The sequence below is a fragment of the Aplidium turbinatum genome, chromosome 7 (assembly GCF_918807975.1).
Source record: "Aplidium turbinatum chromosome 7, kaAplTurb1.1, whole genome shotgun sequence".
Taxonomy (NCBI): Eukaryota; Metazoa; Chordata; class Ascidiacea; order Aplousobranchia; family Polyclinidae; genus Aplidium; species Aplidium turbinatum.
Genome location: NC_137478.1, coordinates 29,407,090 through 29,431,254, shown reverse-complemented (window position 1 = coordinate 29,431,254; position 24,165 = coordinate 29,407,090). Strand labels below are relative to the sequence as shown.

Below are 24,165 nucleotides of genomic sequence, written 5' to 3'. Positions count from 1 at the left end.
TTTGTGAAAAAGGTTGTTTAACTCGTATTGCACAATAATTTAAAATTTAGATCTTGTTAGCTCAATAAGTAAAGTTCATTTTCACATGTCTTACCTTCAATTTGTAGTTTTAACTGTTAAGTATAATAGGTTTGTGTTGTCCTATTTTTTCTATAAAAGAAAACGTATTACAAATTTAGGGCATAGAGGAAAGTCAAGCCAGGGTAGCTATTGCCAGCACCTAACTTCAACAGACCAGGCTGCTCATTATTTCATGCTGGTGTCTATCTGCTAAGCTTAGTCAAAAAGGAACCACTATGCACTAGGTTGGGAAAAAAGGGTGCAACCTAGTTCGTACCCTGAACAGTTCGTACCCTCAGTTCGTACCCTGAAAAGATTGAGAGAAAACATTCAAAAAAGCCGAAGTTGCTGATCGCAGTTTAATAGCACAAAGCCGAAGTCGCTGATCGGAGTTTCCGCAAACAAACTCGAGTCGAGGGTTAGGGTTAGCGGAAACTGCGGTTAGCGGAAACTACGGAAAAATATTTGCAAAAACTGCGATCTAGGGACGGTACATTACGGGACGCGCAACTCCGTTGTTTCTTCAACATTAGAATGGTCAATTGCCAATTTAACATTTTTTTTACGCTTTACTGCAGGCTTGCTTTCAACTAAAAACCTTAAATTACTTTAAAACCAACTTAACTCTTCTTATATAACCCATAAAAAGTAAAGTATTTTGTAAATTAGAAAAAAACGTAACCCTTCTAGTGTTGCGGATAAGCCAAAAGCGGATGAAGTTTCGCATCCCCATGATCTACAATCCCTACTGCGATCAGCGAGGATTAGAGAGCATAGATTACTCGATGGTTAGGGTTAGCGGAAACTGCGGAAAAATGTTTGCAAAAACTGCGATCGGCGAGGGTTAGAGCATGGTTAGAGTTAGGGTAAAGGTTAGTGGAAACTGCGGTTAGCACAAACTGCGGAAAAATGTTTGCGGAAACTGCGATCAGCGAGGGTTAGGATTAGAGCATGGATTAGCCTATGGTTAGAGTTAGGGTTAGCGGAAACTGCGGAAAAATGTTTGCTGAAACTGCGATGAGCGAGGGTTAGCGGAAACTGCGATCAGCGACTTCGGCTTTGTGCTATCTTTCTCTCGACCTTTTCAGAGGGAAAATTTAAAAATGTTTGCGGAAACTGCGATCAGCGACTTCCGCTTTTTTTAAATTTTTTCTCTCGATCTTTTCAGGGTACGAACTGAGGGTACGAACTGTTCAGGGTCCGAACTAGGTTGCATCCGGGGAAAAAGATCCAAAGCTCTTGTTGCATGCAAAACTTTACATCCCACCTTGAGAATCTTCTTTACGATTTAGTCAAGTCACCTTTTCCAAGTGCCAAACATGCTCCAATTGCTCCATAAAAAGCACATTAACCAGATTTTTCTAATGATCATGTCGAAACATCTGGTAAATAGGTCATACAAGTAACCGATTTTTTTCTACTTACCAACAAACTCCCAAATTATTTAAATACAAAGTAAAGACTCACAGGAACTGTTATCAAAATGTGGCATACTGTTGTTTTAATATTTTAAGCAATGTGACTAGGCTATGACCTTAGTAGGCTACAGCTTAGCCTGATCATCTATTATACTTTTATTGTTTGCATTTCAGCAATAAGTTGTAGTGTAATCTTGCTTTTTCTGCTTTGAAGGCAAGTCTTTGCAGTTTAAAGTTTTCTTTGAGGAAGCAAAAACATCCTGCTGGTTGAAAATTTTGTTACATTTCAAGCACTTTTCTTCAGTGACACGTCTCATGATCCGCCGCCAAAGAGAGCATCTGCAATAGTTCTCTTTGGACTGCATAGCAAGTTGCACTTTTATATTTAAAGTGCATTTGAGTTGTTTGACTCGGCCACTTAAACATTCTTGTCTTTTATTGTGTAGTATACTTCATTCACTAGTGTGATTTTCATATTTTCTGTATTTTAAAAACTACCCCCTTTTTAACACTGTGGTTTCCATTTGCTGCCAATTCGTCTTTTTTGCTCGCTTATTTTTTGTTCATTTTATCGCTTGGGAAGTGCAGTGTTCCTTCCTGGTTTTTGTCTTCCCAGCATATGTGTGTTTTGTTAATCTCGTGTTCTCTTTAATGCTGTAAGTCTTGATACAACCTTCGTATAATCTTAAGATTTTATCAAGAATAACTTCACTCAGGTTATTCTTCTTTGTTTAGTGTAGGTACTACATATTTTTGGGACAAAGTTTGAAAATACACTGTTTTTTTCTTCGGTCGTAGCACATCCGTACATCAGGTATTGTACTATAGCCGCCTTATTTATGTATTTTTTCTCTACATGCAATGATACGACTGTGTTGAGTATTTTTGAGTGCATTGAAATTTTTGCATTACGCATTTGCTAGCTTTCGTGTGACATCTTCAAAGAAGATAACCTTTTCGCTTTGAACAAAAAAAGAAACACAAAACATTGTTTCGAACATTCTACCCTTACCACTGATAGCACTGTGCAAATTTGGTGCTTTAGCATTATTACATGAAGAACAATAACTTTAACACGATGAGATCCGACTATCCGCCGCTTCCAACTTTACCTATGCCAACATCAAGAGCAGACCCATCAAAGAGACTGATTGTTGCTGAACTTTTAAAAGAACCAGGCAATGAGTTATGTGCTGACTGCAGTGCTGCCATTAACATGGAAAATGCATGGGCAGTGTTGTCTTATGGAATACTTGTTTGCGATGACTGCAAGCTCGTTCATATTGAGCATCAAAATCACTACAAATCACCAGATGTCAATGATACCTCTGCTGATGCTTCAACAAGTGGTAAGAAACAAGATTTGTAGGCTTCTTGGACATAATTAGTCTTGCTCTGGCTTTTTAGATTGTATATATTTAGGATGGGAGTAAATCAGTTTTTTTGACAAATTTACTTTGAGACAGGTAAAAAAATTACTGCAACACACTTTGGCATTTGGTTTAAGTTTAGAAAATTAATATCGTATTTTATAAGATGTGGTTATCAGCTGTTATTTTCGCAGCACGTGGCGGGTTAGCAGACTTATTATTCATATTTTTCAACCAGCAATTATACATATACACAATGCTTTATATGATACTAAGTTTTTCTTTTTAATTTTAAGGAATCTTATCCACACAATTTGCTCATGTTTGGGAAGAAAAAGATGTTGCACAAATCAAAAATAATGGAAACAAAAAAACAAATGCAACTTTGTTGAAGAACTCTCCAGTTTGGCAATATCGACCCTCTGCTAATGATGGCATCAAATTGAAGGTATGGTATTTGTGATGAATTTGCTTTGATAAAGGTATGTACAACAAGTTTCACTGAAGTCTTACAAAAGCATTGATCAGATTAAGATGAAATTTTCTGAGGTTAAAGTAAACCACAAAAGCAACCTGTCTATGTTGGTAGCAGATAACTGAGTCTGCAAACAATCTTTTTGCTTTCGAAAAGTAGCTTCCATCAATGCTCAACAAGAGTAAAGTTTAATGTGTTGTGGATTGGCGACAACTTTTTCTCAAGAGGGTTCTTGTAAAACTGCTGTATTTCAGGAGCATTGGATCAAATGTAAATACAGTGGAAATGCGGGCGAAGCTGCAGAAAATCCAGCTAAAATGGCGAGCAAGAAGCAATTTATTGGATACCAATTCATTAGACCTACTCCAAAAGGAGGTATGAAATACAGTACTGTATTGTTATTACTAAAGCATTTGATCAAGTCATCATTAATTATATAGACCACCAAAAAAATAAAATCAGATTGATTTGGAATCAGTGTGGAAAATACCTGTGTTTTTGTTCAAAAACTAAAGTAAATTTTGTTCGCCAGAGTTGTTTAAAAGTTCTTCAACTTAACTTATTTTGGAAATTTGAAAAAATAGACATTTCCAATAAGGATGTTTTGTTCAACATGCCAATTTTGTTTACAACTTGGGAGATATGGTTTACTAACTTTACTCAATATCTTTTAGTGAACTGTCATTATTGAGACTGAGCAAATTGTTGTTAAGAGTTTAATTATGAGACTTATGGGAAGTGGAGCATGTTGTGGGAAATGAAAAGCTACTGATTGATAAAACCTTTCCTGTTTTCAGAAACATATCACTGCTGTGTGGTAATACAAAATGACACGCTTTATCTCACCTCTGACAAAGGCAATGAAGAAATACCTGTTGAGTGTATTGAGACAGTGGTAGTCAACTCAAAAAGAATTGGCCATGAAAACGGACTGCAACTAACCTACAGGGTCAGCAGTGGCAAAGGTTAGTATAATGTTAGCAACTTATCTAAGCAAATATAGTGCCATTGTATTTGATCATGGTATGTCATTTTCTTATATATTAAAAGTATATATCCTGGCTTTAACACTTATTTGCAATAACCAAATAAATAATTGATAAGCATAAGCAATAAGCAAGTCATTCCACCATCTGGGTTTGACCAATGAAGTGGGCCTATTGCTTTTTTTCAACCATAATTCAAAGTACACTGTCATTGTTTGTCATTGCTTATCATGTGGTGAAACACTAATCACATAACAGTAAAATCGGCACAGATTTAACGTCTACCGACATTGGTGCAACATCTGCAGATGTTGAATCTATGTAAAACTGATTTTTGCTGTCTGGATTCAGCTTAAGTGGCTACTTGGCTGATAAAAGTTTATCTCTTTTTAACGTCTGGAAATGTTGGGCTGATGTAAAATGATTAACTTGTATTTGCTGAAACCTTATCAACAGTGAGTGTAAGTTTCTAGTGTGCCCTTTCTAGCCCTATGAAAGTCATCATCATCATAATCCATCGTCGGTTTGTTTTGGGGTGGCTTTGGATACATAATTTTATAATTTAAAGCAAATTAGCGTGGATGGAAATAGAAAGTATGCTTGCCATTGTGGAACCTCACTTCTTTTGCATTAGTTTTATTGTTCGGTATACTGCATTTTTAACACATTGTTATCTAAATTTTGCAGATGGGAATACTGTTGCCTTCACATACTTGCAACACGACACAATGGAAACAGTAATGAATTGGGTTAATCTTGTGCTTTACACTAAGTACACTGTCCTCAAACGAAAGTATCCAACCATGATAGATGAAAATATTGCCAAGATACTGAATTGTGGTGAGTGCCAAATAAAGTCATTAGCTTTAAAAGTGTTGTAATGCTTTTCGTTCTAATATAATTATCAAGTAACCTTTCAAAACACTTGCTTATTATCACAAGACTTATTGACCAAACCAATTCAGGTTAATATTCTTCTTGTCGATTGTGTTTTTTTCATTGTAATGTCGATTGTAGTGAGTTGTTGCTGTAGAATGTAGAGTTGTCAGTTGTCACACCAACTTGCAATTTTATCAATCAAGTAACTGTTTGAAGTCCACACATTGAACTGCACTTGCTTACAATCATTTACATCTCATCCAGGAATGGTGAAAGAGTCTTACATGCACGTGACAGGGAAAGGACTGATCTATCTCAGTTTAAGTGAAGCACGGTTAACTTGCTTCCAGCACCACCTGGACGATGTGCCGTTGTTCCAAATTGCCGTCAGCTCTGTCATGAACCTAACCGGTAATAACATTTAAATGTACCCTGGTAGTTAAGTCATTTTCAATCTTATTTCACGTTATTCTACCACATTTAATTGTCACGTTCAGAATTTTGGTATTAGCTGCACCCAATGTCTTTAAGTTGTACTGTACCGTATTATAATGGAGGTAACCTTTCAGAGGTGTGTTTGACTTTCTTTTCGCCAAGGTATGGTCCTTTCAATCTACCTACCATTCTATTCTTAACCAATGTACCTAGTGATGTCAAATACTAAACCACTTGTTACAGTTTTCATCTTTCAGCAGCTTATGACTTTTGTTAATCTTTCTGATTGGTTTGCCATTGAAAATTAATTGTAGTGCACACTCATTGTACGCATTGCCCACTTTACAAGGCTTTATCAAACGACGAATTGTTGGTTCATTCCACTAAAATGCAGGCTGCAGCCAACGTTACCAAAGGATGTAGAGATTTTCAAGTAATTAGATTTTCTTTTCTATGCCTTTGTTTCAAAGCCGGAATGGCCCGTTTCGGTGAGTCCGATCCCTTAACGGGGGATTTTTTCAATTTTTTTTTTTAATTATTGGGTACTGTAGCCTAATTATCATTGCCGTTTTAGGGTTTGGGGTTAGGGTTAGAGGTTAGGAACTCACCGAATCAGGCTCACCGAATCGGACTCACCGAATAGTAGCAGACCCTTTCAAAGCAATGTGTTTCATCCGAGATAGCAAACATTACTATTTTCACACATTTGCTGACGTTGAAACGACCTAACCTATAATAACCAAATATTAAGTCCAAATCTTTACTTGTACAGCGAGCCAGTACCTTGACGCCGTGGCTTGCTTTTTCGACATTGAAGCGAACAAGATTCTCAGCTATGGGGACTGGTTTAATGCTCTGGAGTTTGTACTGAAGACGGACAAGATAGGAGCCATGCCAGGTATGCATGATTAAATCGAAGCATGAGCTTTCTTAATTCTTATGTTACAAAACAGTAAACATGCCTCGTGCAGTTATAGTTTTAACATTATCAGATCTTTATTGAATAATGCAAAGTTTAGATGCTCATAACGATTATTTCCTTTTGGCAATAGAAGCGGTGATATACATAAGTTATCCCACTCGTCCGAGCGTCTAACAGCCGATGATTGTTTGCAGATGACGTTCCCAAGCCCACGTTTCCGTTTTCACTTTTGAAGAAACCCGAAACTCCATCAGCCCCTGTGGAAACATCCGAGCCAGCTCCACCAAAGGACAAGCTGCTCCCTGTTTCCATTGCTTCCCCAACGACAAACAGTACACCCCTAAACAACAACCCTCCTCCGAAAAGTAAGCGTTTTTATTTTTAATGTTATGGGTGTCTTGTCTGGTACACTTGATGTATTTTGGGCTGATTAAAGGAGTTCTCTCCACTAGGCTACACCGCAGAAGGTTGTTATGAAGCATAATCTCAATCACCAATCACTATAGCAATAGCATTGTTCAAAATCAATTTCGAACAAATGAATACCAAATGATCGAATTAGCTTTTGTATGAATTGTGTGAGCAACCAAGGGAGAAGTCACTCCAGAAAATTGTGATTACCTGGAGTTCTAGACGACTTAAGATTTGCTTTCTCAGATGACGCTGACAAGGACGGCGAGAAAAAACCTGGCAGTTACGAGTGCTACCCGCCCATTGGACCGATGGGTGAAATGGGAAAAGTCTTTAGAGGTTTGTGCTACCATACTTAATGTTTCTACTTCCATTCTTCCTAAACTTTCTATGCTTGCATCACAGTGATAGGATGGCTGAACTAAAATGTTCTTATTTATAAAATTGAAAAGTTCCACGCTACCTTCGTTGGTTGTATTCATATGCAGTTGTTTTGATCTTTGCCTTGCACCGCAGTTATTAAAATGAGGGTCTGCTACTATTCGGTGAGTCCGATTTGGTGAGTTCCTAACCTCTAACCCCTAACCCTAAAACGGCAATGATAATCAGGCTACGGTACCCGATAATTTAAAAAATAAAATTGAAAAAATCACCGAATAGGGATCGGACTCACCGAAACGGGCCATTCAGTTAAAATGACACGATGACAATGAGCTTTCTCAAAGAAATGGTCTATTCATTGCAGTATTACAATTGAATCTGTTGGAAATTTCCAGTTTTTTAAACATTACTCTACTAAAAGTTAACAAAAATGTTACTAGCGCTACTCAAAAGTAACTTTTTGGTTTGTAACTAAAATTGGCAATAGTGCTGAATGTTAATCATGATGCCTTCCAAAGTTCCAACTTAAACCGTCTACCCAACAATATTTGATTTGTCACCCTCAAGAGCCTTGATATTGTTGGTATTATAAGAGTCGTCCGGTTATCTGTAGAGAGGCTATGCTATATTTTACTTTAACATTGGCATCATCAATAGTTCAATTATGACATCTCCTCCCTGTAGGTGAACTTCCACCAGACGCCATAAAACCTCCTCCACCCAAGAACGACATCTCACGGATTGGGATCTTTGGGGAATACCTCCCCCAGATACCTGCAGCTCATGTCCAACTGCCGATCAAGTGTAGGTTTTATTTTTAATCATCACGAAACCTTTATTTCACTTACTTGTGTAAGCTTAAGAATTCTTGTAGGTTTAATGGTAGGATGAAATGAAAAGAAAATGAAGTATTCACTCAATTTAAGAAAATTGTCGGAGGTACCGGATTGTTATGAAGTGGCCGAGAGTCGGACCCCACTTTACTCTGATTTCACTTGATAATGTCAGATCCCTGTTTTTGTGCCGAAGCGCTTTCTATAGTTTGTTACGCTTAGCAGCAAGCATCACAACAGTAAACTATGGATCGGTCTTGTGAGCAGAAGCTTAATTGCTAATGATGTTATTATACACAGCAGCCAGTTACAGCGACTTGATGAATCAGGGTCTTGCCACCACATTGAATCCAGCAACCAACCCAGCCATAATGAACCCAGCTATGCCCAAAGACGCAATGAGCTGCTACCCTCCCATCGGAGGTCCTCCTCAAAGTCGCAAAATACGTTGTGATCTCTCAACACTGACCAATACGCAAGTCGCTCAACTACGAAGTAAGTTGGGTGTTTTTCTACTTTCCTTATGCCAACAGAACAATCACATATTCTGAACATCAATAAAATTAAAAGGTATGATGTTTTCTTGTCACTGGTCACTGCACTTAGCGTGTAGTCAATGTTTCTGCAACGCAGTCTACACATCACAAAGGCTGTAGCCCCGTTAGCAACTCAGTCCATGTTTACATGATATTTAACGCCTGCTGGGTGTGGTAATTAATTTATTGAAGTCGACAATGTCATTTTGCTTCTGAGTGGACGCTGATAAAACCTTAATCACGCAGTTTACTGTAAACATGTTGGCAAATGTCCGCACGCTTCCTTAGTTCCTTGCCAGCGCCTTATTTCTGTTTGGTCTCTTTTCCGTTGGTACAGCCTGCTAGTTGTAACAGAAACTCTCATCTCTTCATCCGTCGTACGATGACGCATTGCAATATGTTCAAAAGTAAACACTATCTCAGTGCAGGTCAGCACACGGTAGGTCGGTGTGACGCTATTCGTTCCAATCCACTGTTGCATTTGGCCATATTTGTATGAGCTCTCGCCAGACAGCAAATCAGTCGTTTTTAACATGGATTTGACATCTGCAGACGTTGAATCAATGTAAAAAACTACTGATTTGCTTTCTGGCTATACAGTTTTTATTTGAGATCAATTAAGGCCCAAGAAAATGCCTTTGTTCGCGCACCAACGCCTAAACAGCTGTTGCGCCATTCTGGAATGTCTATCGCTTTCGATGACGCAATGTCATTTGAATACCGCCCGAGTATGTCGCCGTGACGTCACATTGCATTCGAGAAGCATCGAGAACGAAGGTTCGCGCAATACTTGGTGGTTGGTCGTTGTGCTTCGTGATGTTACTTTGGCACGCGGTTATTGATTGTCCGTTGCAGAAGAGTTGCAGTTTGTGCAAACGACTTGCAACAGTAGCATGTTTCTTGACTTGTCCAGACAGCAAAATCCGCCATTTTTACATTGAACGTTGAATCAATATAACAAATGACGGATTTTCTGGCTTGCAAGACGCAATGTCTCTCTACGTCATAATTTTGTGTTACTGTGGTTGCGACAACACGAGCGCCGTCTCTTCTGTCAACGACTCCTGTACAGCCAGTTCGTGACTAGTTTTAGCTTTGTCTTTACGACACCATCATGTTTACACGTTAAGTTATCCTATCTAACAAGATCCATCTTTTTCGCAATGAGTTGATGTTTGTTAACGTTGAATAGGTGTAGAAAAAAACATTTTATGAAGCAACTTGCAGAATCGGTCTTTTTCAAAATTGATTCACCGTCAGACATCAGTTCTTTTTAACATCAATTCAACGTCTGCTGACGTTGATACAATGTCAAAAATGACTGATTTGCTTGCTGGATCATGCCTAGTCTTGTTGCATACCTTTCTACAGTCTTTGTATTTCTGCTAGTCACAAAGTGAAACAAAATAGTTGCTGCAATTTGCATAATCTTGTTATTTCTTGCAGAGCAAGAAGCATTGGAAGAGCTTCGTGGTGGTTCCGCTTCAATGACTCACAGCTCCATTCTTCTCTCGCAACTCGCCCAAAAGCAGCAAAGCGTAAGTCTTCACCATTGGCTACGGCATGTTTTCATTGAATTGAAACAGCGTTGATACTATGCAAAGCTGAATGAAATATCAGCCGTGGTGAACGGTGTTTGAGGAAGCTTTTGCTTTAGAATACTAATCAGTGAACGGGAAACTGTGGGTTACCGCCCACACGCTTGCTTTGTGATACTTTCAATGAGCCAGACCGTCAGCTCTTTTTACAGTGTCGAGTGCAGACTGCAGGTAGACTCGACTTGCATAGGCGGCTAACGGCTATTTTATGTTGATGCAACGTTTGTGTACATTGAATCTATTGTCAAAGTGACAGATTTTTTTGCAAGCTGGGGTACACACCCCGAAATATTTTGGGTTTCTGTTGCCTCCATATCCTCAATGCACATCTCCAATTGTCACCCAACAACCTAAGAGCTTTGCATTGTTTCACCGCGAATGCAAGGCGCGCTGCTTGCTCGTCGGAAATGAAGGAAGTCGTCGATGTCGTGTTATGTTCCCTGGCTTGCAGCATTGTCAGGAAACGTTTTCTCCAGATCGCCAGGCATCTGCGAAAAAGCGCCTTCAAATATTTTCACTTTGTTTGCCACTGCAGAGTTGAATGAGGCGACTGTACGTTTAATATTTTAATGTCACGTCGGCTGCGTCACATTTCCTCGCCCATACCTATCGCTGCACTACGATTTTTTTACTGGCTTATCACAGCAGGCACATCAGCGTTCAATTTATTATGATACTGTCAAAACTAGCTGAAAATATGAGCCTTGCGGTAAGCTAGCACTTGGAAATTCTTGTAAAATATGGGACTGATTATCTTTGATCAGTCGTTGTTATCCGCTTTGAGACCTTCGAGTTATAAACAAGTCTTTCTGCTCGAAAATCTATTCAGAAGTTCGCGTAGTTCTTAATAATAAATTGGATGCTCTTTGTTCAAACGATTTCAACTCATGAAAAAAAGACCACAGCGCTTTACCGTGGTTATTTTGCCCAGCAACAGCAATGTTACGAAATTTTCCCCGGCTTCGCACCATCAGCAAAAATCCAAAGTTTTCCACTGCGTCTTCAAACGGTCTGGGCAAGCGGTTTCGTAGCAACGGCAAAGCGCGCTGTTCCCAATACGCTCCATGTGTCTTATCAACATGTCATATTCTTAAAATTTGTATCTACTGTCGTCGAGGAATACGTACTATTGAAAAGAATCTCACAATAGCAATTGTGTGCTGGCATTGGGTCCGTCAGGTTTCAGCATAAACGCTTATTATCTTAATTTGTGGTTAATCTTCCTAATACAATTATAAATGCTTGATCATCGACGCGCTGTGTAACCATGCAGCAAGAGGTCACACAAGTGGTTTGTTTACTGGAAGCAAACTGTGCTTGATATAAACCAGCTAACTTTGCTCACTGTAAGCTCTCGTGTGTTGATTCGGTATCCGGTCATTTGGTCGACAGGACGTTTGATGGACAGGCATTTGGTCTACAGGACGTTAGGTCGACAGAACGATTTATTTTAGGGTTAGGGTTAGTTAACTAACCTTAACCCTAACCTAACTCTAACCCTAACCTTAAAATAAATCGTTCTGTCGACCTAACGTCCTGTCGACCAAACGACCGTACACCGGTTGATTCATGGTTGATTATTCAGTTTGTGCGAGATATTTGTCCCTTGCACTTAATTTAATCGGACCCTAGCAAGTCCAACAGCACAAAGCGCAATGTTTACAATTCAGATTTATCAATGCGAACACTCTTCGATTTAAGACACTCATTTTCTTTGGTATTCTTTCTACGGCAAACAGAAGCATTGTTCTTAAAAATAGAATGCTGTCATGTTACGTTGAAAATATCCATTAATTTATGTTATCCGCAGCTCTTCGATCAAGCGCGCATTCCCAGCAATCTCATCTCAGGAGGAAGATTTGCTGATGCTGATCCTCAGCTCGCAGCCCAAGCCATCAATTTCTCCCAATGTAAGTTCATTAGGAACATGATTTTGCACTAGGCTAACATTAATATAACTTGCAAAGCTTTATAAATATTCCGAAGCATAATCGTAGGGGTTAAAAAATAGCCTTTAAAAATGTTTGATTCAACGTATGCAGATGTTGAATCGATGAAAAATGAGTGAATTTTGCAAGGTGATTATACGCGTTGTTGTGGTTTATGGATTACTGATTAACAAATGTATTCTACTCAAGTGTTTGTATAAAGACCGTTGCCACCTACCCACGCCACAAGCAAAACTCGTTTCTTATTGACGTAGTTGTATCTTTCAAACAAACCTTCATACTTGCCTCAATGATCGAGTGTAGGTTCCTCAATGTATGTTAATGACTAGCAGCACTGGCTGTCGTCTGTCAGCTCATTAATCGCATGCCAGCAGACGCCGTGGCAACAGCTAATCATCACTAGCATCGATGTAGTTATTATTGCGATTTTGATCTAGCATAGTAGTTCATCAACCATTTTTGCAGAAGTGGTCAAGTCAGTACGAGGTTAAATCTTCGAGGTGAAACCAGGAAGAGACAATGTGCATTTGATTCTTATTTTCTGTCATTCCAGACCCAGGGTGGGGAGATGCATCCACTGAGAACATTCTCACCATGCCTTGGAAGAACACGTCCAATGGCTACGAGCCAGCACGGGCTCTATCCACTGCTAGCGCGCAGGACATGTGGAATGTTGCCGCGGCCACTAAAATGCAAAGTAAGTATCTTGGCTATATTTAGGTTTGATCGTGAACGTTTGTAAGTCCAGGCGATGCATTGTAACAACGGGTCACAACTCTCACTGTCAAGTGTCAATCTAACATCATTGCAACGTTATTTTAGCATTGAATGGTGACCGCAGTCTGCTTGCGTCTCAACAAGGGAAGGGTTTGCCATTCACGTCTTGGAACGCCCGTTCCCCCTCTGTGGACCTGTCCCAACAAACACCAGGCCTGGCCAGGAACCAAACATGGGGTTCCGGTATGTCGTCAGGTACCTTTAAGGATTTTTTTAACTTTTTAAAATCATAATTCTACTGCGGAGGCTTCTACGTTTCGTCTGTGGCTGTGCAGATGCAGTAATAATCAAAGGCTGTGAAAAACTTCTGGTTTGCGTCAGAATGTTTTGGCTAATGAATTTGGCGAATGTTTTTTGTATCAATTAAAAACTAATAAGCAAATTCTGTCTAACATTGAATCAATGTAAACATAATAAAAGATTACTATCTTGAATTTTATTTTTTCTTGTGCCTTGCATGCAACGCCAAATCGAAGTCACGATTCTCCGAAAGCATCAGGTTTTAAAACTCGGTTTTTTCTATGATTCTTTTTAATTGACCGATTGATATATTTTTAGCTGGAATCGACCAATGGCCCAACAAGTCGCCCACGAGCCCCATTGACGCATTCATGGCCCCCAATAACCGCGACGTGCGTGGGCCTGTCCCCACAGGGATGTTTGGCGCCGCTGGCAGCGGAAATCGTGGCCTGGTTCTCAACGGGAAAATGGGGCAACGTACCGAGTCCCCAGGTTCCTCCAGCAGCAACCAGCAAAACATGATCATCGACAACTTGCTCCGGCAATGGAAGTCGGCCGAGCAGCGGTTGCTCGGCCTCATCCACAATAGCTACGTGCCTGCCTCTGATATGTCGCCTGCAGGTAGGCTGCTAACTGCATGTCTGTTCAGCAGCAAACCAGACCTCTTTTTACATTGATTCAACGCTAGTAGACGTTGAATCAATGTACAAAACTGGTTTGATGTCTCGAGTCTTGTTCCTCGGTTAAATTCCTTTTCTTGTGTTGGCTTTACTTTTTTTTAGAAGTGAGTAATTAAATGATCTGAATTTTTCATCCCAATAAAACTGCATCTAATATCTGCAATAGTTTCGTTAAAACTCATCCTGCAAATCTTTGTTATATAATATAATAAGCAATGTAAGCAATAGTTGAGTGGAGGACGGTGATTCTGCTGCATTTCATTTGCATCTATGGTATAATCGCATAACCTTGTTTGCTGCAGGATTGGACAAAGACAGTGCTGAGCACGCCTACACCTGTGTGTCTGAGCTGTTCGAACTATTGTGGAAACAACGCTACGATCTGGCCTTGTCTTTCCTTAGAGGATTTCGAGAGGTCTTCGCTAATTCGATCCACTCCGAGATTAGGAACCTCTTCATCGGTACTTTTCTTGTGTCATGATTTTTGCAACCTAACTGATTTTCAACTGGCGGAACCAGTCACTTAACACGCGTGTTATGGATGATAAAATCAAAGACTGGCTGCTCTCTAGTAGCCTTCCAGTGCAGTCCGGGAACATCGTGAATCTGGGGTGGTAAAAGGATAGACCCTCGACCCAAAAGGCTCATACGACGACTCAACGTGACGTGCCTACTAGTTATCAGTCGGTTAGAGATTGTTTACCCCTGGCGTGATTTGTACAGTTTTCACTTGTCTTTCTCGTTTTGCACTATCCTAAAGGCGTCTTTCGAGGATGAGAAACAAATCCTCTCTGCTTGTTGTTTGTATTTACTTTTAATTAATTGCAAGTGTTATTTCCTTGACAGCATCGTCGCATATGTTGAAGCTCTTGTACTTTCCTGAAGAATTCAAATATATATAAAATTTAGCGTAAAATCATTCAAAGTTTTTCAATATTTCTTTCAGGAGTTGGAGAACTCGACACCATGAAGCAGATCTTCCTCCAGCAAGGAAAAGAAAAGTTCTTCTCTGGTTCCTCTGGAGGCCCAGTGACCTGGAAATCGCCCACCACACCTCAACCTGCGCAGAGTTCGCCATTTGACAGCGGCTGGCAATCCAGCAGTGGTAAGATCTTCGGTTTCGTAGGCTGAGAAGCCATTCAGTTTTCTGAAATGTACTCGGTGCTTTATATTTCACACCTAACCGAAGTTGGTTAACAAAAACCACTCACCTCTTCCCAGGGTGCAATAAATTGTATGGACGTAGTTGCTGAAGGAAAGGCGGCCAAGGGAAAGGAGCTGACCAGTTTTTTTTTAAGGTGTTTTGGGGGACCGAAACGGTCCCCCAAATTTCTCCAGCGGTTTCCCAAAATTTGGACTTGCAACTACAGTAGAAAAGTAACGGTTGTTTCTCGCTATGTCTTGTCGATAATACGAATATAGCCTACGATCAATAGTTCACGTTTGGAAAAAAGAATAAGTGGAGGTACAGCTAACAGCTGAATCAAAGAGTTATTCACAAAAGAAGTGCACCTTCGATACTCGTCAATGTTTATTTCTGATTTATGGCGCATAATGATCAGTTTTTACTTGTGGAAACATAACAAGCAGAAGCCAACAAGCACACTTTGTTTGATTGTGCAGCAAACTTGTTTGGCGGCCGTGTTGGGCAGGCTGTTTGGTCGCTGTCACAATCATTTAAGCTGTGCCTTGTCGAATAATTTATTTGATGTTGCGTTGATTGTATGTAGTTATGGCTATTTTTTGGTATTTAAATGAAACACTTGCGGTCTCTTAAAACTACTTAGCGGTCAACCAAACCTTAAAAAAAAACCTGGAGCTGACCATTCTGCTTTCATTAATACCGATGACTTAGTGTGATGAGACTGTAATCTTTTCATCCCCGAAGTTCAGTAACTGAGTATGGGACCACCACCAGTCCACCACCCTTATATTTCACAATGTCTTCCGTGTCTGTTAAATAAGATGTTACCCCCTGTAAGTACTCTCATACATGATATATTTATCAGCTGCATCTTCTATTCTCTCCGGAGAATCTTCGACGACTGATTTTTCACCATGGGGTAATGTGGTTACTCCCTCCTCATCAATGACTCCTGATCCGTGGTCGCTGTCCACCAGGTCTTCCACAAGATCAACATCAATGAGCTCTGATCCTTGGAACACTAGCACTTCAATCTTCAACAACCCCACCAGTAAGTATAACCCGACTCCACTAGTACATGTGTTTACAAATAATTTAAACTGTCGTAAATTTTAGTTATTGTTGATTTCAGCAACATGGTCTTGTGTTTTGCCATGCTAGACAGGTAGCAGCTACCTGGTCTAGCTCCCTGAAAAAGTCAGTCGCGTCTGATGGACGAAACGTTGGAATAAAAGCAGATTATCACTTTATACATCGTGTGATAGTTTAGCTTAATCTGCACCAGTAGAACGCATCATGTTATTTAACTAAATGCCTGGGTGAACAACCTCATGGTAAGCAGCAAGCAGCAGCAGAAGCTGTTACTTGTTAATGCTGTTAAACTTAATGCTCCTGATGACAGTTTATTGTAAATTACAGGTTCCATCGCTGGGCCATCGTTTAATCGGGCTCCTAGCCGACCCTCTCAGACTCACGCCCCAAGCTTTGGTGACCACTCGCCAACCGGGTCAGCATTTGGCTCGAAAACCTCTTCTGAGTGAGTTAACTTTGACTCGGGAATTGCCATTACCTATTGTGGCATACCACAGATGGCGTTGTATCTTCATCTTTACGATCTAAAACAATCTTTTGGTGGCGAAGGACCTATCCCACCCAGCTTATCAGTGTTCTGTTGCTATTTCATTCTTTGTTATCGCTTGCAGTTGCATAATTGTTTGTTTTGTTCCTGTTTGGTTTTAGCTAAACTACTGTGCTGTGGACTTGAGGCTACCCCATTAGGTTTAATGTGGTTGCTATTGCATAAACCGACGAAGCATGTATGTTTAATTGTTTATGTCGAACATGTGATTGGTAAAATATTAACTGGTCTTGAGGGGTTATCGTCGATTGTAAGCGCCTGATCGATAATTATTGATAGATCACAACTCACAATGCATTGTCGCATACCAATCGTTTTTTATGCTGATTCAAGGACTGCAGACATTTAATCCTGATGAAAAACTGACTGGTTTTCTGGCTGGATGTTTCTTTGTTTCTCGCTAAAACTGGACTTGCTTATTTTCAGTTCTCAATCGCCACGTGTGGTGACCCCGCCAACAACAACCTATGAGCCACTGAATGCCGCTGTTTTCAGTGGACTTGAGTCCACTCTCAAGAACATACTCTGTGAGTAGACTTTATCGACACCGTTCTTTTCAAACCACTTGACTGCAGAAACAAGTTGTGCCACCTTTGTAAGCAGAGCAAATGCCAAGTCGGAGCGAACGTTGTTGGTAGTGGCTATCTAGCTGTGCGTTGACTATTGGGCTATTTGATGGAAAATAAGCTCGAGTTTCCAATGCATTATATTATATAATTATATAGCCAAGTAGTTAAAGCATAGATTCAAATTGCAACAGTTTGGCAAACCAGTTGTGGTTTCTTGGTTCAATAGTTTAGCTTTCATGCTCAAGGATCAAGAGTTGCGTTGCCGAACTTAGCGTATTGTTTGGCTTCCATCTTACGTTGTTTTTTTTTTGTCACAGTGAATGAAAATAACTGAATGGACTATGGCAACCCCCAACACACCGTCTTCTGTCGAATTCCTGTGCTAGTGGTGAAACCTTTTGTTGCAGTGTTTGGTAATGTAGCCCCATCGACCATACCACCTTCTACATCCATCCCGCATCTGCAGTGTTTCAATTACGTTTATTTTTGCGCCATTTTTGTTCTGTGTTCTGTATCCACCATTGAACCTGCTGTTGCCCGACAACGTGATAGTATTATTTCTGTCTCTTGTGTAGGAATAGTGCAGTCTCAAAGCTAAATTGCAAACTATAACGTCGTTTAGACATCTTCAAACGCAATTTAGACCTAAACTAATGGTCCTTGCTCGCTTTTTTTAAGTTTGTACATTCAAGACGCGGTGACAATGTAAGCATAATTTCACTTGTGACAAAATAGCAAACACAATGATACCCACCACCCCATCTTGCCCGGTAGTTCAAGAGCTTCATTACTCAATTCCTTCAACTTCTCCAAACAATTCTGTGTTGGATAAATGCGTCTTTTTTGCAGCAGTAATCTTAACGTTTTTGTTGTTGAATTTTTGTTAAAAACCTGACTTAGACACCAAGACAATCAAAGCCTCTTCATACAACACATTTTCTTCACCACTCTCTTTTCAAAGTGAGATTTTTTACCTACGCAAGGTTTGCCGATATGTGGACTTATTACACATTAAATGTGACGTCACTGCACGCGGCATCAGAGCAGCGATGACGTCATTTCCCATTTCACTTTGTCAACATTCCGTTTTGTTAACTTCGTGACGTCACGAACGCTTCGTTCTCACATACGTTCCTGTTGAGTCGTGACGTTCAGAGTAATATCGCACATCAATCGTTGTGTATTTAATTGCTGTCTTATTGTTTAGGGCGCTTTGTACGTGCCCGAAATGATTTCTTTTTCGCCATTTTTACGTTTATAAGACATTTGAAGACGTTGGAAATCAACGTGACTGGAATTTAGCCAGTTTGTGCTAATGTTGTTGTAATATCTTGCCACTTGTTTTTGTTGCAAAGTTCTGACTGTACGACATAAAGTAAGGTGTTCCTTGGTTGCTCACAACCCAGATAATAAATCAACCGTTTTTTTACATTGATTCAACGTCTGCAGATGTGGAATCAATGTAAAAAACAGTTGATTTGCTATCTGGGATTCAACATGGAAAAATCCACCATTTTTTACGTTCGTTCTATGTAAGATGCTGGTTTTTCTACGTTGGACTTTTTGGCAATTTCTTTTTTAAGTTGTGTATAGCGAACAAGTTCTTTTACTGAATTTTAACTAAACCCAGCAGACAAGTTCAAAAATAGCAAATCTTGCATTTTCATCGTCACAGCAATGACCAAGAAAATTCTAGATTTCTATTGAACCCTTTTAGCCTTTCCATAGACTAACAGAGCCTGATTTAAGGTGCTACAACAGTGGTGATATAGCTGACAAACCAAACAAGCAAGCATATCAAAATCACCTCTTTAAAGTATTTTACCTTCATCATAGCATTCTTTTATAATTCTACATTTTCTGTAGGAACAAATAACTTTTGCTCAGACATTGCTTGAAAATGTCTTACTTGCAAATGAAGCAGCACTTGTGCTACCTAGCGGTAGGCATTGATCGTGTTTAATGACCGGTTGTGTCACTTAGGAGTGGGTTACTGCCATTGATTTTTCCCCCTCTTGTTTATTTAAACTAAGCACCTTTCCTATGCAATATTGATCTAACAGCAACGTGCAAGCTATGTAAGGGTTTGTCGATGTCATCCAATGTTATTTCAACGTAAAAAGTAACCACTTTTCTACACTAAATCCTTGTCGACAATGTCACAGACTTATCTCAACTTGCTGCCTGTTGGTTGGCCTGGGCTCTTGCACAACTATTTCATGTTGGTCGAGATTATCATCATAGAGTAATTTCAACGAGCAAAACATTGCAGTATCAAAATTTTTAAAACCCAAAAAGCATCCTCTTCACCAGGCTGTTACCTTGCTGACTACTTGTCCATTTGTGGACGGCCGTTTTCTTTTTTGCACAACTACAGGTGGTGTTGACAAACGATTTTCTTAGATTGAACCAAGTTGATTTGAACTTTCTGCACACAACACGGCGCTTTGCATCAGTTACTGAAAGTCATAATGAATATTTTCACTTGAAAGACATTTTCTCATTTTTTGGTGTAGAGATGTTATGGCTGTCCTATGTTGGTCATTTGTCTCGTTCAATTGTACAAATATAGGTTGTGATATCTGTGCAATAGACTGGAGGTTCGATTCCCGGCCGCAGCACACCGAACAATGGGTTTTCGGTGCCCGTCTTTCTAAAACATTGTGTAATTGTGCCTTTCGCTTCATAAAAAAAACAAAAAAAAATTTTAACTGTGAGTTTACTTTTGTTCGTATGTTTATTTTTCGAATCGGAACTTGCATCTATGTGTTCAGTTGTAGGAGCTTGTCTTTTGCGACCGCCTATCGCAATCCTCAATTTTGTTAACAGCCAATCGGGCCAAGAATGCGTTTTAAAAATCCTGAAATTTCAACTGGCAGCCGGCGACTCTAGGTCAATTGACAATGCTGCCCTCTGGTGGTTGCCTGCTGTTGTGGACGCGCATCACGTCATCAAAACAGGTTTTTCATGTTTTATTTTAAAACCTTAATGCGTGGTTCAGCTGAGACGAATACAGGCTTTCCTTGCCTGGCTTAGCGTACCTCTTGCACGACGCCATTTTCAAGTGTTTTTCGTATTCTGGTGTTTGTACGTATCGACGCAAGACTAACAGAAAGCTTCTTTAAAAAAAAATCAAAGAAAAATGTAGTTTGTAGTGTTTAGTGGTACGTTTTAAGGGGTTGTCTCTTTGTATGAATGATGTGCTGGACTATTTGCACCCCCTTGTCTTTGTAGCTCCCTCGGTACAGCGCTGTAATTGCAGTCGGACTCATGCTCCTTTTCAAAAGCAATACTTGAAAAAAAGATATTCATAATACTTGATATTATTTGTAGGGTAACCGAGTGACTGTTTTTTTTCTGTAGAATATTCATTCTTGTACGCGTCTGTGACGTCATTGAAAGCGCTGAAGCCATGCACGTGTCGATGATGACGTCACGTTTAACCAGTGTCTTCATTTTCTTGTGAGATTATCACGTGATATTTCTGTATGCGAAGACTGTACCCCGCCAAATTGCCTTGTGTTGTATTGCTTGTTCAGTTGATATTGCAGAATTGTTGCCGCGTAAAATCACTGTTCTATTGAAGGTGTTGTATTTGCTAGCCCCCCTCCCCCTTGCTGCTTCCTGGGGGCCCCTCTGGTCAAAGAAGCCTTCGCCTTGACAAGTCATAGTTGACCTTCGAAATGAGCCCAGCACAGCGGCGGTCTGGGCCGTTCATTCAAAACGTACTTCACACGCTCTGTCCAAGGAGGAGGAACAAAAAAATTATCCCAAAAAGCCTCCCCCCAGACGAGCTCCGTGCAATTGCATTTCCCGTTTTTCACCATGTCCGCTTTCCCCACAATCACTTTGTCATCAGCAACACTTATTATGCTTCCACGCGTCAATTGCTTTGGTCGTTTTGTGTGCCAAAATGTGACGTCACGAGCGTTGCGTCACCCTGCGATGAGGTCAAGATTGCGTCATTTTTGCCAGGATCCTATGCACGCCCCTCCTCTTTAATGCACGACACACAACGAAGACTAGCGAACCACACACCACGCCTGAGAGCTTGTCATTCAATCTTTTTTAATAATCTTGGCTAACACTCGTTTTCGATTTCTTTCAACTCCGGCCAGCTTTTGTCCGCTCTCTCTCTCACTGTGGATTGTCAATTCGCTCAAAATCTTAGTCTTCTCGAAGTTAGCTCCGCAATGTACACTGTAGAATTCCAGAAAGAAAAAAAATGAAGTTTTGTACTAAAAGTATAAAAAAATTGTTCTTTTCGGTTGTGTTTGTAAGGTGAACATATTTTTGTTGAAAAGAGATAAACAACGATTCATAGCTTTTAGAAACTACGCGTCTTTGCTGTTTTGAGAAATCGGCCATTGGGAAATCTTTGATACTTTCAACTGGAAACGTGGACGTGTGGTGTATTGACATTTTCTTTGTTTTCTTTGGTGCGGTTTTATTTTATAAGGTTCGTATTCATCTTACCCGTCACCAATACCATGACAAGTGTGTTCACAATAGAATAAGCTGTTAAACAACGTTTGTAAACGTCTCAACACCTCAAATAAAAGTACAACAAAAACTTATTTTGAAACAAAAACGCTTCGCCACAACAGACGTTGCTATTTGGCCAAAGACCAGGCTGTTACGTAATGCAGATGCCCTGCATTCCCGAATCCGCAGTAGCATTCAAGCACTGTTATTATTTTCTTCTATCGTTATTTTTCGATTTCGCCCATCCTCCAGCTAAAAAGTTTCACAATTTTGCGTTGTTTATCACCCATTCTGGTGGTCAGTCAACATGAAATGGTTGAGTTTTTTTGCTGAGGCCAATATGATGAATGCAACTTGTATTTTGCCGTGTGATATCTTATAGTCATAAAAAAAACAAAAAAAATATAAAAAATTAAAACAAAAAAAAATATAATTTTTGTTCCAGTGTTTTAATTTGACGCTATGCATTGTACCTGCTCGTATAGCCCCTTAAAATTGTATGCATGAGAAGGCTTGTGCAGTTAACCGGAACGTTACCTTGAGATGTGACTCAGCATTTCCTTAAAACCAGTCGTAACAATTTTGTTCAAGCGGCTAAGATATGGCGGACACAGCTACACAGTATAACCCGGTATTTATGTTCACTTCATATGTTGCTGGTACCCGATGTGTTTTGGTTGTGTTTGTTAAGCTCTGTTTGGTGTAATTCTTGTAGTAGAGTAACGTGTTCCCCCCCCCCCCCCTACCGTTGTTTAGTAGCAAATTTATTTTTATCAATGATTTTTGGTAATTATGAACAATCACTCTGATTTTCTGCCGTTTTTATTGTTGCCCCTATAATCCACTACGGTTCATAAATACTATTAGCCTTTCATAAATTTTTATTAAAAAAAGTTAATTTTAGAATAAAAATCTGGAAATTGTGCATTTGAACGTTCACACCATGTTATGTCATCTTCAAACTTTTGATACGGTCAAAAAACGAGATCCATCGATTGGGCCATCAACACACTTTTCTCTCTGGTGTAACAAATGCTTCAATCTTATCTTTGGTGCTTGTAAAAATCTCATATACATAGTCGAGTCCCGTTGCACATAGCAGTATTTTGACCTGGCTTTTTCGACTTGTGCTCTTAGCGGTGCATTCTTCAAGCTTGCTGCAAATCTTCAAACTTTACGTCATCATGTGCTCGCTTTCTAGCGCCCTCGCGCGCCTGAGCCTCACATTCCATGGCGACAGAAAGTGGTCGCCCTTTGGAGCTTAGCCCAGAGTGTCCCACTGTTTCCATAAACTTGGTACAATAACTTGTTACGTGTCTTTATTTCTTCTTGGTTCGTTTTAATTATGTAGTGATCGATTGTAAGGGTTTATACTGGCAATTGCACGCCGGTTTAAAGAATAATGTGTTTGCAAGTTGTTTTTTGTTTTGTTTTTTGATATAAAAGAAAACTGATAAAGAAGCACTTCAAACCCAACAAATCCCCTCATTGATTACATAGTGCATTTCATCAGTCTCGAGTTTACCACAAAATGAAGATTCATCCGCCAGTGTTCTGTGCAATGCCATTGTACTCATCTTGCTGTGTACCATTGCTGACTCCGCCAAGAAGAAGCCAAGACTTTACCTCAATCTGATGAAGGTGTGATGTAAAGTCTTGGCTTTTTGGCTGGTTTTGTGTTATCAAAGCAATACACTTTCGTGGGTAGTTATCAATTGTTTCTATGCTCGCTCGTGACATGTTCCCTTAATACATTGACGTCACAGCGTCGTGGCGTCATAAATGGGTAGTTCTTTTCGCGGGTCGGTACTTGTGGCCTAACCCCAAGGTGCCCACCCTTTTTTTTCTGTATCGTGTTTGTAATGACCAATGCAAGTTGTATTCCGTGATGCTTGTGTCGCTTGTACATAGTTTTGCGTGTCATGCTTTATATATCGTACTTGATAATAATTGAAGGCCATTTCTGCGCCTGATGCAACTCTCACGCAGTTGCTGAGAAAAATCTTAAGTTTTGCTCAAAACAGCATTCCCATCAACTAAACATAATTTTTAAGTTTTTACTAGATCTTTCTCATAAATTTATAACAACCCAGTCTCAAAATGCCAACTAAATTGGAAGAGAAATTTTGCCGAAGCTTCTGTGGTTGGTGCATTGTTCCAGTGATATTGTACATAATGGATTTCTGATCATTATCCTTCAACTTTTGATGCTTGTGTATGTACAGTGTTGTGTTAGTAGTTGGCTTTAGTAGAATAAAATTATACAGCACATCCGCGTATTGTCTTTCATGCAATTTTGGGACAGAAATCTTCAAGAAGATCCAGTGTCTGGTTTAAAAATGGACATTGACCCTCGAAAGGTCAATGACCGAAAGTAA

At 39.8% G+C, this 24,165-nt stretch overlaps 1 protein-coding gene across 3 annotated transcripts; it reads left to right on the top strand.

Moving 5' to 3' along the window:
* The first annotated feature begins 1,660 nt into the window (after window positions 1-1,660).
* LOC145774880 (uncharacterized) lies at window positions 1,661-24,058 on the top strand. 3 transcript variants are annotated; one of them, XM_082586211.1, is made up of 22 exons: window positions 1,661-2,827; window positions 3,145-3,296; window positions 3,578-3,698; window positions 4,121-4,288; window positions 4,997-5,149; window positions 5,453-5,599; window positions 6,396-6,521; window positions 6,740-6,910; window positions 7,203-7,295; window positions 8,022-8,141; window positions 8,474-8,665; window positions 10,153-10,244; window positions 12,115-12,214; window positions 12,807-12,950; window positions 13,076-13,225; window positions 13,589-13,891; window positions 14,253-14,411; window positions 14,897-15,055; window positions 15,960-16,145; window positions 16,514-16,631; window positions 17,160-17,260; window positions 17,620-24,058. In XM_082586211.1, exons 1-22 carry the CDS (start codon window positions 2,533-2,535, stop codon window positions 17,634-17,636), a joined length of 3,267 nt encoding a protein of 1,088 aa, XP_082442337.1. In that variant the 5' UTR covers window positions 1,661-2,532; the 3' UTR covers window positions 17,637-24,058. The 3 variants fall into 3 exon arrangements, with proteins under 3 accessions (XP_082442337.1, XP_082442338.1, XP_082442336.1); XM_082586212.1 differs by having other exon boundaries at window positions 8,471-8,665; window positions 13,076-13,213; XM_082586210.1 differs by having other exon boundaries at window positions 8,471-8,665.
* The last annotated feature ends 107 nt before the right edge of the window (window positions 24,059-24,165 follow it).